Genomic DNA, 14,214 nt, shown 5'->3' on the forward strand with positions numbered 1-14,214 from the left:
TCCAGACTATCAGTTCTGTCTTCCCCGCTGGCCCTGGAGTGGCACTGGCGGCCTGGGGGGTAGTGACCCTCTCTCTCCTCTCGGCCTCACAAAAGCCACCCTGGGGCCCCACTGGCTTGGGCTCCAGCATGAGTCCGCAGCCCCAGAGAAATCGGGTGCTGGAGATCAAGTCCCATGCAGAGAAGACCAGGCGGACATCGGTGTGGCTGGCAGGCCTCGAGGGCCCGGCTGGCTCTAACAGTTCCCGTCTCCCCATCTGGACCGGGTGGCAGAGGCGGGTCGCGAGAAAGGGCCACGTCTCTCCTCACCGAGCCAGCCGCGGGCGCCGCCGACTCCACGTGGAAGTCGGTGGAAGCCTCCGCGTTTGGAGACGCGCGGCCTGCACTTTCAGGGCAGGCAGGCGTTGCTGAACGGAATGTCTGCCGGGGACTAACACACGTACGCGGCGAGCACGGATGGGGCGGAGGCGGCCTGACCGGGCACGGGTCTGACCTCGGAGCGCAGGGCGCCCACGCCTCCGGGCTCCGAGTCCCGCCGCCCGCCGAGCGCACGGACGACGCTCTAGGCCCCGGAGGAGGAGGCGCCGGAAGTCTCCACTGCTCCTCGCGGGGCGCCCTAGCCCGCCGGCCTCTCTGTCTCCTCGTGGCTGGGCGGGCGCGCTGTGCGGACTCCCCGGCCGGGACCTTCCGCGCGGCCCTGGTGGCCGCGGGGTCTGCAGAGGTAGGGCCTCCCGGGGTCCCGGCCGCCGGCGTAGGGCCTCCCGGCGCCCCGGCCGCTCGCGGAGTGGCCTGGCTGCGCGCTTGGCGCCGCTGGTCCGCGTAGCCCTGGCCAGGGTCGGGGCGGTGTGGGGCCTCCGGGGTCGGGGGCCGCCCCTAGGGCGGTGTGGGGACCTCCGGGGTCGAGGGCCGCCCCCGAGGCGGTGTGGGGCTTCCGGGGTCGGGGGCCGCCCCCGGGGCGGTGTGGGCTGCCCGGCCTGCCCGGCGTGCCCCAGAGCCGTCCGCAAAGATTGGGCTTGTTCCGGGCGCTGGAACTGGGCCTTGGTGGGCGTAAGCTAGGCACTCTGGGGAGCACCGTGCGAGACGATTGTAGAACAGAACCTCGTGGCGCCGTGGTTCACACACCTGAGCCCCGTTCGGAAGCTGACCCGAGTGTTCACTGTTGGAAGCCGCGGTCAAGACTTGCAGCCTCTTCCCTTTGCAGAGCAGGTGGCCTGCCCCCAGCACCCCTTTTTATAGCAGGTGGCCTGCCCCCTGCACCCCTTAGCAGGTGGCCTGCCCCCTGCACCCCTTTACTTAGCAGGTGGCCTGCCCCCTGCACCCCTTTACTTAGCAGGTGGCCTGCCCCCTGCACCCCTTTACTTAGCAGGTGGCCTGCCCCCAGCACCCCTTTACTTAGCAGGTGGCCTGCCCCCAGCACCCCTTTACTTAGCAGGTGGCCTGCCCCCAGCACCCCTTTACTTAGCAGGTGGCCTGCCCCGTGCACCCCTTTACTTAGCAGGTGGCCTGCCCCCTGCACCCCTTTACTTAGCAGGTGGCCTGCCCCCTGCACCCCTTTTTATAGCAGGTGGCCTGCCCCCTGCACCCCTTTTTATAGCAGGTGGTCTGTCCCCTGCACCCCTTTTTATAGCAGGTGGCCTGCCCCCAGCACCCCTTTACTTAGCAGGTGGCCTGCCCCCTGCACCCCTTTACTTAGCAGGTGGCCTGCCCCCTGCACCCCTTTACTTAGCAGGTGGCCTGCCCCCAGCACCCCTTTACTTAGCAGGTGGCCTGCCCCCAGCACCCCTTTACTTAGCAGGTGGCCTGCCCCCTGCACCCCTTTACTTAGCAGGTGGCCTGCCCCGTGCACCCCTTTACTTAGCAGGTGGCCTGCCCCCTGCACCCCTTTTTATAGCAGGTGGTCTGTCCCCTGCACCCCTTTACTTAGCAGGTGGTCTGCCCCCTGCACCCCTTTACTTAGCAGGTGGTCTGCCCCCTGCACCCCTTTACTTAGCAGGTGGTCTGCCCCCTGCACCCCTTTTTATAGCAGGTGGCCTGCCCCCTGCACCCCTTTTTATAGCAGGTGGTCTGCTCCCTGTACCCCTTTACATGGCAGATTGCCTGCCCTTGTCCCCGTTTACATAGCAGGTGGTCTGCCCTGAGTCTCCGGAGTTGTACCCATGGCCACACCCAGCACTGCTAGGTCCCATGTTTAGATTTTTCATGGTTTCTTTCTAGAAACATAGTACTGTTTTTTATCCTCCTTTTCTAGACTAAAAAGTTCGTGAAAAACATTATTCTGTCTTTTGGCCTGCAGTTCATACACTTAAATAAATGCATGCTAACACAGACATTTATTAGGATACACCTCACCTCAAAACTTTGCAAAAGGAGAGAGTAAGAGGGAATGCGCCTGCCACAGAGGCAGGGGCTGGGAAGGGGTGGGGGTGGCGGGAGGGGTGCTGGGGTACATTGTCTACATTGGTGGTAGAGAATGGGCATTGATGGAAGGATGGGTACCTGAACATTGTATGACTGAGACATAACCAAGAAAGTTTGTAAGTCTGTAAGGTATCTTATGGTGATTTATTAAAATAATCTTTTTTCAAAAAGACAAAAATAAATGAAGGGCAACTTAAAATTAGTTTCCTCATCCCAAGTAATCACCTAAAGAGTGAATATCATTTTGTGCTTCTTACTGTTGGAAACAATAAGGTTGCATTCTGTTTTGCTCTTTACTTACGTTTTTATCCAAGTGTGATGATATAGAAAGCATAAATAAACTCAAGTCCTTATTCATTTTCTTTTAGAAAACACACACTTAAGAACTAAGCTATTTTGCTGTGGCACAACACTGCTGATAGGTGGTTTAAAGAATATGATACTGATTATCTGGAAAATAATTGCTCTAAGTCTTTAAAAAAAAGTGTTGCTATTAGAAATTAACATTAACCCTTGAATCTGTTAAAACCATTACAAAACCTGCCTCTCTCGCATAATATTCCTGGCAAAGCCATCTGTGGATAAAAGTTTCCCTTAATAGTTTTATATGTTTTCAGGTGGCTCAAATCCAGACCCTTACATATGAAAAGCAAGCTCTCTTCCACTGAAGTATATATATCTCTGGTCTAATACTAACAGTTTAACTGATATCACATACCACATGCCAAATCTCTATTTTATCCCCTTATAACTTTGATGGTTTTGTTTCAATATGAATAGTTCATAAATTATTGGAGCGATCATTTTTCACATTTGTTGTTTTACCTTTGTAGTAGAATGAAGTTGTTAGCAGACATTGATCGTTAACAGCTTAAACGGTTCCGTTCTGTTTTTTTTAAAAATTGAATCACCATGAAATATATAGTTACAAAACTGTTTATGATTTTTAGTCATATAATGTTCCAGCACTCATTTGTTTACCAGTGCACATTTCCCACCACCAGTATCCTCAGTTTTTCTCCCTTCTCCAGCATGTAGCTGACCAGTTTTCCCAGCACCACTTGTTGAAGACGCTTTCCTTGTTCCACTTTATATTTTTTGCTCCTTTATTGAAGATTAGCTGATAATATGCCTGAGGGTCTGTTTCAGGATGTATGTCTGTTCTACTGATCTGAGGGTCTGTCATTATTCCAGTACCATGCTGTTTTAATTACTACCATTCAAATTGTATTACATTTTGAAGTTGGGGAAAGTGATGCCTCCCATTTTCTTTTTCTCAGGGACTGTTTTAGTTTTCTGGGAGATGAGGCAGGTATTGTTACATACAAATTTCAGGACTGGTTGGTATATTTCTGTATAAAATGACATAGGTAGCCTTATAGGGACTACATTGAATCTGCTAAATGATATAGAGAATATTGCCATTTTAATGATATCAATCCTCCCAATCCATGAATAGGGGGTGTGTTTCCATTTCATCTTTTATTTCTAAAGTAATGTTTTGTAATTTTTTTTTGGTATAGGTCTTTCACCTCTTTAAATAAGCCGATTCTGGGATACTCAATTTTCTGAGGCACAATTGTGAGTGAGATTTTTAAATAATACCTATTTCTTCTATTTCGTTATTTTTTATATAGGAAAGCCATGGACATTGGCATATTAATTCTGTACGCTGCCAGTTTACTGTACAAATCTATTGTTTCTAGGAACTTTTTTTGTAGAGTCTTTAGGACTTTTTAAAGTATAGCATCATGTCATCAGCAAATAGTGAGAACTCACTTCCTCCTTTGCTATCGGAATGCCATTGATATTTTTTTGTTGCCTAATTGTTATGTCAGGTACTTCCAGTACTATCTTGACTAGAAGTGGTGAGAGTGGGCAACCTGGTCTTGCGCTTGATCTTAAAGGGAAGGGTATTAGTTTTTCCCCATTGAGTGTCATGTTTGCTCAGCTTGTTGAGTTACTTTTGTGGCCCCAAATACTGCTATTTTTCTGGCCCTGAATACTGTGACTTTCCTGAACTTGAAAACCTTAAGACTTTCCAGAAAGGCCTAGACCTGTCTTGACTTTTGGTTTAATTACCAACAGAAAGGGGAATAATTCATTCCCTCAAGGCGCATGTGTTGGACTTTAAAAAGATGGGAATAAAGGACAAGGTGCACTGAATTTGTTGAGCTAGCTCTTTTGCATCTGTTCCTTCAGCCTAAAAGTTATGATCAAGGTTTCCTCATCTAGGAGGTGGGACAGTTTTCAAAATATAAAGAAAAGTTGGTGATTGCCCTTGTGTACTCATAAGCTTATAAGACCAGCTATTGCCACAAGCAGCTAGATTTCCAGGGTACTACTAGGCCTGAACATAGTGGTTTATGCTTCTTGGTTTTGCAGGATGTGGCACATAGGCTGTGTTCAGTCTGTTGGAACAACAGAACTAAATGCTTGCTGTCTTCTGCCATCAGTTATCTCTATATCCTATATTCTGAATTGGGCTACCCTAGGAAAGGCATATTTGCTTTACCTACAGCCTAGCTTTGTTTTTTTCGTTTTGTTTTGTTTTTGGACCACACCCAGTGGTGCTCAGCTTACTCTAAAATGAATTTGTAACTTATTAGCAGTAAAGGTACTCATGATAATGAAAAAATTTCTCAGCTGAGAAGGGTTATGAGTGAAAAATGTTTTAGAAGCAGTAGACTATAGAACCAGCCTTGGCATTTTAAAAGGAAACAAATCAAGTGACCTCGCCTTCTTGCCGGTTTCCTCTTTGCCTTTTTTTTTTCTTTTGGTGGGGCCTCATTCAGGCAAAGTCTTTGGTACAAATTTGAGTCTAACAATAAATTTGCATCTTTTTTTGGGGAGAGGGGGGTGTCTTGTGTCTCTAGGAAGCAGGATGATGTCCATACGCCTAGGAAAACTGATGCTTTTCACCAGTGTGGTGTCCGCTGGGGGCTGTACCGTCATGTATTACCTCATACAAAGTAAGTATCCAAAGAAACACCTGTAATACAACTTCATATTAGCTCTCCTACATCAGAGGAATTACTTCAGAGGCTTTCGGAACATTTGGGGAAAGGAGGAAAGGGAATTTCTTTGACTATTCCTGCAAATATTCCTTCCTCTTTATCCTATAATGCCAACTTTTCACACTACAAATACAAAATAAAGAAGGAACAGGTTTTATTTGCTTAAGAAGCCTTGCTATAAAGGAAGATGAGTTCTCCTAGTACATACTGGAGATAGGTCAGGATTTCTGAGGAATAAGATACTAGATGGTTCACAAGTAGGGAAGACTAGCCATTTCTCAAGTTTTGCTCGCCTATTACCCTGTCACTTTTGTACTGTTAGTTTGTGGAGGAGGTGGAGAGAGCAGAAAATACAAGCATGGTCCAGGATAGTAACACCTTGACATACACTTCTAGTCCCACTGCAGAAATTTGAATTTATAAGAACAGAAAATTACTGTGGACCGATAAGTTCTTTTCGATCATTTCAACTGCTGTAGCAGCAGCAATTTGGGTCCTTCTTTACTTTCTTCCTCCCCCCACTTCCTTCTTCCCTTCCTCCCTCTGAAGTTTCTTTAAATCTGCCTAGCTTAGCTCCTTTCCTCAATTCTGCTATATACATACATATATATACATATATATATATTATATATATATAGCTATATATAGCCAGGGATGTGAATATTACCAGTACACAGCCAAGTAGAATGCATGTAATGCATTCTCATATTCTCGAGAGATGGCTTAGAAGTTCCTGAATCTGAAGGTGGTCCAAGATAAGCATTCAGGGACATTTAGACTGGAAGAGTTCAGCTTTCTCCCTCTTTCCCCTCCTTTATTTTGGTGGAGGCTCAGTATGAGTGTGTGTACTTTACATGGCAGGGATTTGTCGCCTTTTCCTCCTGCAGAGGTTTGACTTAGCAATATGGGCCTCCATATGGATGGGTGAGAGCCAAGCTGTGCGACAGACTTCCTGGGGGGTTGAATCCCAGGTCTTTGTTTGCTGTGTAGCCTGGAGGAGGAGACCTTCGCTTCCCAGCCATAGTCGTCTTTTTTCTGGGAAGGAGGGCAGTATTACTGAGATTATTTGAGATATTAAGAATTGTAACGGATGTGAAATATTAGGAATAGTTGCTTACCATGGATTTTACTCAATGAAGACAAACTGTTTTGATTTCCCAGCCATGAGTGTCACCTTGTTTACACTTGATAGAACTTCCTAAAACCTCACTACTAGGAAAGGAGCAATTTACAGAATCATAAGTTCTTTAGAATCAAAAGGGGAGTTAAAGAGGAGTTAATCAAACACCTAAAATGAAGAAATAAGGCAGTGAATGAGGTGAAGGAATGAGGATTAAATAAATTGAAGCACAGAAATTCAAGTATCTAGCTTGTGAATCACCACATCTGTGGATCACCACATTTCACAGATGCTGTCTTTCTATATTTTGATGTCCCTAAAATGTATAGTTTAGATGGTTTTTAATTATTTTTCCACCCGTAAATTTCATGTTTGTTTCCATGCTATTCATGAATTGTGCATCATTTGACTTTCTGCAGAGTTCCTGCCTATCCTGGTTCAATAATGAAAAGATAATGTGACAACTATTGCACTTAGAATCTTTTTCCAGGGCTTCCTATTACCGATTGGCATTGGAACAGCTAAATAACAACCCTGGGGCACTGGAAGCACTGGGCACTCCTCTAAACATACACTATCTCCAACTCATCGACAAGTACAACTTTGTGGACATTACAAATGCCCAGGTAAGGTGCTTTCTTTTGAACTTCAGACTAAGTGCCTCTTATTTGGTGAAAGAGGCTACCACCCAAAACCTAGCATGTTGGAGGACTCTGGAATAATATTTATTATGGGAAATCCACTAAGTAAAAGGTAATGGTAAAGGCCCTCCCGTTGATCGTCGATTTGCTCGAGCGGGCCCAGTAACGTCTCCATTTGGAGACTGTTGTTACTGTGTTTGGCATATCGAATACTCTCGGTAGCTTGCCGGGCTCTCCGAGAGTAAAAAAAAATATATATATATTTAATGTTCACACCTGGCAATGCTCAGAGGTTACTCCTGGCTTTTCACTAAGGAATTACTTCAGGCAGTGCTCAGGGAACCATATGGGATGCTGGGAATCGAATCAGGGTCGGCCATGTGCAAGGCAAACACCCTACCCGCTGTGCTATCGCTCTAGTCCCTAAGTAAAAATTTTTATTTACTTTTCTTCTTTTGGGGGTAATTGATGTGGCAAGGAATGTGATATTTGTACTCAGGTCCCCATCTTGAACTAATGGTTCTAGAAAAATGACCAGTGGTCCTTTGTTCCCACTTCTGCTTGGAAAGTACATCTACAGGCAATCAACAGCTCATTAAAATGGAACTAAGTCTTTCAACTTTAGTTTTAAAATGTATTTACATTGCTTTCATGGAATGCCAGTTGATTTTTCCAAGCTATATCATCTCCTTTTATAGTTCAGATAATAAAACTCAATTGAATTAAAGTGCATTTGTTCTTTTGTTTAACAAATACTTGGTGGATGTGGTATCAGAGAAATAGTTCAAAAGGCTGAGCACATGTCCCTGAGTACTGGCCAGGCTCAACACCTAAGCACAGAGGCAGGAGTATCTCCTGAGTACCACCCGGTATTACACACACACACACACACACACACACACACACACACACACACGTTTAAGTATATGCCATGTTAGATGAGAATAAGCTGTGTGGGAATACAGAAAAATACAGGAAATACTGAAGGCTCTTAGGGAGTTGTTTAAAACTCCAAATGAGAGGGTGAAACAAATGCTGTCATAGAGGTCCAGTAGGGAATGGTTAGCAGACTAGGCAGAAAGGTAAGGAAAAGGAACATCAGATGCAGTGTGACAGAAAGCACATGGTAGTGCTGGTGCCATTGTGAGCTCACGGAAGTGCAGGCTGCAGAGGAAGGTCTTAAAGGTGGAATGGGAGCACTGAACAAGAGGAAGCACTGTCCTGGAAAGTGATGATCTGACCTAGTTAATTTTTGGTTATTTTTATATTTATTAGTATTGTAGCTGTTATGTTTTTCACTTTTTCTTACTTATTTACAAAGTAAACCTTGGGGGCTGCTGCTGCGTGTGTGCTTTGGAGGTGAAAGTGTTACATTTTAAAAAAAAATCTGGTTTGGGGGCTGGAGTCATAGTATAGCAGGTAGGGTGTTTGCCTTGCATGTGACCGCCCTGGGTTTATCCCCATTTCGGGACAACCCCTGCTAGGAGTGATCCCTGAGTGCAGAGCCTCAGCAGCACTGTGTATATTTTTGTGTATGACACAAAAACAAAAAATTTGACTTTTAAAAGAAATGTAAAGTAATGAACTAAACAATAGTGGGGATAGGGGAGGGCAGTTGTGGCCCCACAGGTGTGCAGCGGGAACTCTGACCTGTTGCTGTGGCATGGAGAAGTGAGAGATGGATATCAAAGGGCTTTGGAATCAGCTGACTGGTATTTCAGTCTTCCATAGGCTAGGTAGCAGCTCTGTGTCAGGGCAGAGACCTTTGTCAAAGGTGTTGCTGGTTATACCCAGCATGTGTCAGTGAAAAGTGCTGGTGCCATTAAACAGGATAGGGAAGTTAGCCCCTAACCTTTGCCCTGTCACTGTGGCCACAAAAGTGCTCCCTGGGAAGTGCCTGGAGATGAGCTTTCCTGTTCTCAAGTTTTTCCTCTTTGCAAGGCTTTGTCTTAATTTTTCACTGAGAACTGAAGAATATTACATTCAGTATTCTAAACAGGAACATTAGCAAACACCTACCAACTGACTTGGAGGCTCTCAAGCTGTTTTTCTAGGCTTAGAGAATAACATCAGAGCACCATCCACCATACCAGTAACAAAGACCTAGCCAAGAACACCTCATCCTTCCCAAATGTGCCCCTGTATCACTCAAGTCAAAGAATATACCAATTTTCTAGTGTAGTTATGGGCTCTTAGTTCAGTTTTTTTTTCTTTTTATTCTTTCATTTTGAAGATTTCAAACATAGATAAAGGTAAATTTTTCTGAGCATTAATAGATGTGCTATTAATGTTCTATTAAGAACATTATCCTCAATTTGCTTTCTTCATGTACATTCTTTTGGTTCATGAATCCACCTTATTATTTTCAAATACTTAAGAACTCCACCTTTAAATGTGTAAAAAGATTTGTATCATTAACTAGAATTTATTGGGTTTTTTTTTTAGGTAAAATTTATAGGAGGCACAAATTCAAGTATGCTATTTGAGGAATTCTAACAAATGCATACAACTTTGCAACTCAAACTCCTCTCTGCCTTAATGAAAATTGTTTCTATCACCCTAGAGGCCCTTCGGTTTCTTTTCAGTTTCTCCCCTCTCACATTCTTCTGTCCTGATAGAAGCAATCAATGTGTGGATATTTTTCCCATTTGGTTTAGTCATGTAGTTCTGGAATATAGAATATGAAATCACACATTAAATGCTTACGGCTATTTATTACTTTTTTATGTTCAGATATGTTGTTGCGCATATCAGTAGTTTGTTCATTTTTAACAGTGAGCTTTTGAATCATAATTGTAAATATTTAGAGCATTGAGTTGAGCATATGAGATCTCCTTGCTAGATAGATGGACCCAACTAAATAATCATTTGTGTGGTAAATGTGGAGGGAGTCAGATGAAAATCAGGTGAATTCTTTAGCTATCCTTGAGTTAGAAAACCAGATTCTTTGGATAATCACCTGAATTTTATAAGATTGTCACTAGAAAGCATCATTTTGTTGTCTCTTGAGAGGTAAGCATCTCTACTAGACATCTTGTTTTATTCTGTAGTTGAAGATTCCTGTCTCTGGATCCAAGACAGAAGGCCATGTGTATGTTTCTTCATCCAGAGATGCCCCCTTTCAGAGGTATTGTGGGGAAATGGAAGAAATGAGAACCTTCCTATGGAAACAGCTCTGATTTCCATTTTTATTGGTAATTCTGTAAAAGAGTAATTACAGTTTTCAAAACTTGAAGCTAAAGCTTTATGGCCTGGGCTGCAAACCAATGCTTTGATTCCTATCCAGACATTTTATCCAGTGCATTTCCTCTTTTTATCCAGTGCATGTCCTCTTTTTATGCTTCTAAATTTAAAAAAAAAGAATTAAAAACGTTATAGTTGGGGAAGGGGAGGTATAGGCTGTAATCTGGAGACATTGGTGGAGGAAAGTTGACACTGGCATATCTGAAACTACTTGAACACTGTATGTCTAAAACTACTGTGAATAACTTTGTAAGTCACAGTGCCTTAATAAAGTTTTTCCAGAAATAAAGTTATAGTAGTTTGGATCTGTTATAACTTGATGCTATGTTACATTCTGTAACATGGTTACTTCCATCCTAGAAAGGAGTAAAAGCATGACTTCCACTTCTGGAATTATTCATCACATTCTTTACATAAGCAGTCCACTCCATAAGTTGGCTTCTTGTTTGATCAGCAATAGCTATAGTCACACACTTCTACCACAAGAAGCCTCTCGGAGATTTTTGCTCTTTAGCAAGAATGTGTTTTAATATCAAGAACAGAAGGAGCCAGGCAGTCAACCTCCATCTCCCCTGGGAGTCATTGACCTCTGAGTCTGAGATTAGTGGAGTTGCTGACTGGAGTCCTGCCCAGAATAGAAGGGCAGGAACTCTGTAAGTTAAGAAATGGGGAATCAGTCTTTGCTTTCCTTCCCTGATATTAGTTTTGCCTTGATAATAATACTGGTTAACAATGAGATCCCATAATAAAATCTTCAAACATTATGTGATCATAGCACTAACCTAAATTGTGTTTTAAAAATGTTAAGACATTGTTTCAAATAACTTTTTTCCCCCATGTCTTTTCCTCAGCATTTTATTAATTAGATTATATATACTTTGGGTTTCTATCAGGTGGCACCTTCAGGAGGTCTTCTTACAGCTCAAGGATGGTCAGCAGATTCCCATATTCAAGCTCAATGAAAAGAATGGTGGTGTAAAAAAACAAGAGTAAATAAAGGTTGTCAAAAGAGAGCTTTCACCAAGCATTGCGTCTGCTTATCAACATTTCATCTTCCTGTTAGTGAACCAGATTTCCAACCGTTAGTGGGGGAAGATTGTATGTGATAGCATTTCTTAATCCTGGTGTAATACTGATTTGATTGTAGTGTGTGTGTGTGTGTGTGTGTGTGTGTGTGTGTGTGCGCGCGTGCGCGCACGCGTGCGCACGCGTTTTCAGAAAGAGACTTTTACTATAAGTTCATAAGAATTTATTTGAAATTCCTCTGTAAAAGTAAAGCACAATACGCAGAATAAAAGAAATCCAATTAATAGTGTTTGTTGTTTTGGGCGGGATGGGGGAGGGGTTGGACCGCACTTGACTGCTTACTCCTGGCTCTGTGCCCAGGGGTCACTATTGACTGTGCTCAAGGAATCATATGTCGTGCTGAATATTGAACTGGGATCAACTTTATGCATGGCAACCACCTTGCCCTCTGTACACTCTCTGGCCCTGTTTGTTGATTTCTATGGTTTTTCTCTCTATACTCTCCATAGTTTTCAGCTCAATTTAGAACACTGAGGAAAAATAAGCACCCATGATTCTGTCCTTTTATTTGGAAGTTTGGAGGAGGGCTGCTTTCCAGCGATTTGGGGGTAACTGGGCAGGTGGTTCAAAGCAAGGTTGCTATGCAATCTGTACTAGGGACCCTCGCCAGCAGGGCTGTGTAAACATGGGCTTTTGAGATGGTGCTAGGAATAGAATTCACATTTGCCTTTTTACTGATTAGTGGCACTTAAATAATTTTCCATTGTTAATTCCTGTCATAGATTTTGAGTTTTCAAAGTATGCAGTAACAAGTATCAGAAGATTTCAGGCAGAATATCACTTTTCCTGTATGCACGCAGTCTGCCCTCCCTAGACTTTCATATTCAAGTACGTGATTACATTTAAGTCAGGGAGAAAATTATGGCAGGGAGTTTTAATAAGGGGTTTATACAAAATATTTTTATAGAAAGTATTTTATAAATTAGACCAGCAAGACATACCATTTACTAATAGCTCAAAGAAGGAAGCTTTTAAATATTAGTAATTTAAAATATATAAATGATGATAAGTTCAAATCACTTATCACTGAAGTCTGTGCTTGTTTACCCAAAAATCCCTTACCATGCTGGGTAGTAAGTTACTTCCAAATTTCAGCTAGATATCTAAATTAGAATAAGAATTATATAACATAATAAGGAAAGATATTCTTAAACTAAGTATCACATCACTCTTTGAAATTGAAAAGGCACTTGAGAAAAGTCATTGGTCACAGTGAGTTTTCTACTTTTTTAAAGTATATGTTCTCCATTGAAGACAGCTAAATTCATTACAAAATTAAAACCATTAAGTAAAATTTACTTTGAAAACTCTGGTGTATAAAATTGAATTTGGGAGTTTTTTGCTCAGCTGTTAATATTAAAGGTACTTTTAATTGCTTATTTTTGCTTTTTTAGGAAAAAACTACTCTTGCCACTCCTATTCAGTATAGTACTGTCATAGCAGTTAAGCAAGAAAAAGATACCAAAGGAATCAAGAGAGGAAAAGGGGAGGGAGGGAGAGAGAGAGCGAGAGCGAGAGAGAGAGAGAGAGAGAGAGAGAGAGATGCTTTCTGGAGGAGAGAGGGGAGATGGTGCAGAGAGGGCTCAGGATACAGCCAGTTAGTGAACAGCAGGACCTCTGGATTGCAGAGGCCAGATGCAGTCTGGGTTTGTCTCAGATGAGAATTACAAAATTTGAAATACATGCATGCTTTCCAGGAAGATACAGGTTGTGCTTTCCCTTGCATAGTTGGCAGCAGTGTGAAACTTGTCCTGTCGAGTTCACAGAGACAGTTTCTGGGGGTAGTGGTTCATGTGTACACTAGGAATGTAGTCTGGAGATATTATGCACTCATACCATCTCAGTATCAGCACTGAATACTGCCAGAGTCTTCTCTATATTTTAAACTTTTAAAGACCGTCATTTTGTCTGATGGATTTTATTGCATTCATATATGCATTTGATTACAATATTTGTACTTCCATCTTTGAAACTTGTCAAGGTAAAGGTGATAATTATCACTCCTGGTATCTGAACCTCATTTTACAGTAATTTTATGGTGACTAGTATGGTTTTGATGTTACATTTTATAAGTATTATTACTGTTGGTGATAACAGCTATTAGTGTGACAGTAAATTGAATTGTATTTTCTGGAGAAAATATTGGAGATATGGCCTCCAATATTTGAATGGTAACTCTTCGTGCACACACACACACCCTAGAAGAAAATGATAGAATATACTCTGAGTTCTTGAACCATTCCAGTTCCCATTCCCATAATCACCTTTAACTTAGACTCCTAGCTTTAAGCCACTCAGCTTATATTGTTACAAAAGCCCAGTAAACTCATACTGAGGGTGTATGATAGTAAAAGCCCACATTCTACACACTATCAGTTCCTAGGATGGCATTAGGTGATGGGTCAGAAACATCTCGAGAGAAATTCTTTAAGTCCATGCATCCTGGTACAGCATAGTGACACTTATGAAGTGAAGCACAGTTTGGAGCTCCAGAAGGCATATGCAAAGTTGTTACAAAAGGTATGCTTTTTAATGGACATGTACACACAGTGATTATTTTGTTTATATCTCAGTCTATTAATAAATACCTGGGATGAGTTTCCTATAGGCATTTCTTCCTTCTCAGTTATGCCATTGGAGTAGATCTAGTTACAAGATCTTACTACAATAGCATATGGCCATCAGGAAAT

The 14,214-nt window shown here is 42.7% G+C and overlaps 1 protein-coding gene across 1 annotated transcript; it reads left to right on the top strand.

Moving 5' to 3' along the window:
• Window positions 1-613: 613 nt before the first annotated feature.
• On the top strand, window positions 614-11,673 carry LOC130020460 (cytochrome c oxidase assembly factor 1 homolog). The gene is made up of 7 exons (XM_056111076.1): window positions 614-720; window positions 3,941-3,998; window positions 5,271-5,389; window positions 7,032-7,180; window positions 10,246-10,322; window positions 11,332-11,600; window positions 11,657-11,673. Exons 3-6 carry the CDS (start codon window positions 5,302-5,304, stop codon window positions 11,429-11,431), a joined length of 414 nt encoding a protein of 137 aa, XP_055967051.1. The 5' UTR covers window positions 614-720; window positions 3,941-3,998; window positions 5,271-5,301; the 3' UTR covers window positions 11,432-11,600; window positions 11,657-11,673.
• The last annotated feature ends 2,541 nt before the right edge of the window (window positions 11,674-14,214 follow it).

Source organism: Sorex fumeus, unplaced genomic scaffold (genome assembly GCF_029834395.1).
Source record: "Sorex fumeus unplaced genomic scaffold, SorFum_2.1 ptg000002l, whole genome shotgun sequence".
NCBI lineage: Eukaryota > Metazoa > Chordata > Mammalia > Eulipotyphla > Soricidae > Sorex > Sorex fumeus.

Bases quoted from the DNA above. Each gene is read 5' to 3' on its own strand.
- LOC130020460 (XM_056111076.1), top strand. From the start codon at position 5,302: ATGATGTCCATACGCCTAGGAAAACTGATGCTTTTCACCAGTGTGGTG. The intron at 5,390-7,031 runs GTAAGTATCCAA...TATTGCACTTAG, and splicing joins CATGTATTACCTCATACAAA to AATCTTTTTCCAGGGCTTCC. The intron at 10,323-11,331 runs GTATTGTGGGGA...GGTTTCTATCAG, and splicing joins AGAGATGCCCCCTTTCAGAG to GTGGCACCTTCAGGAGGTCT.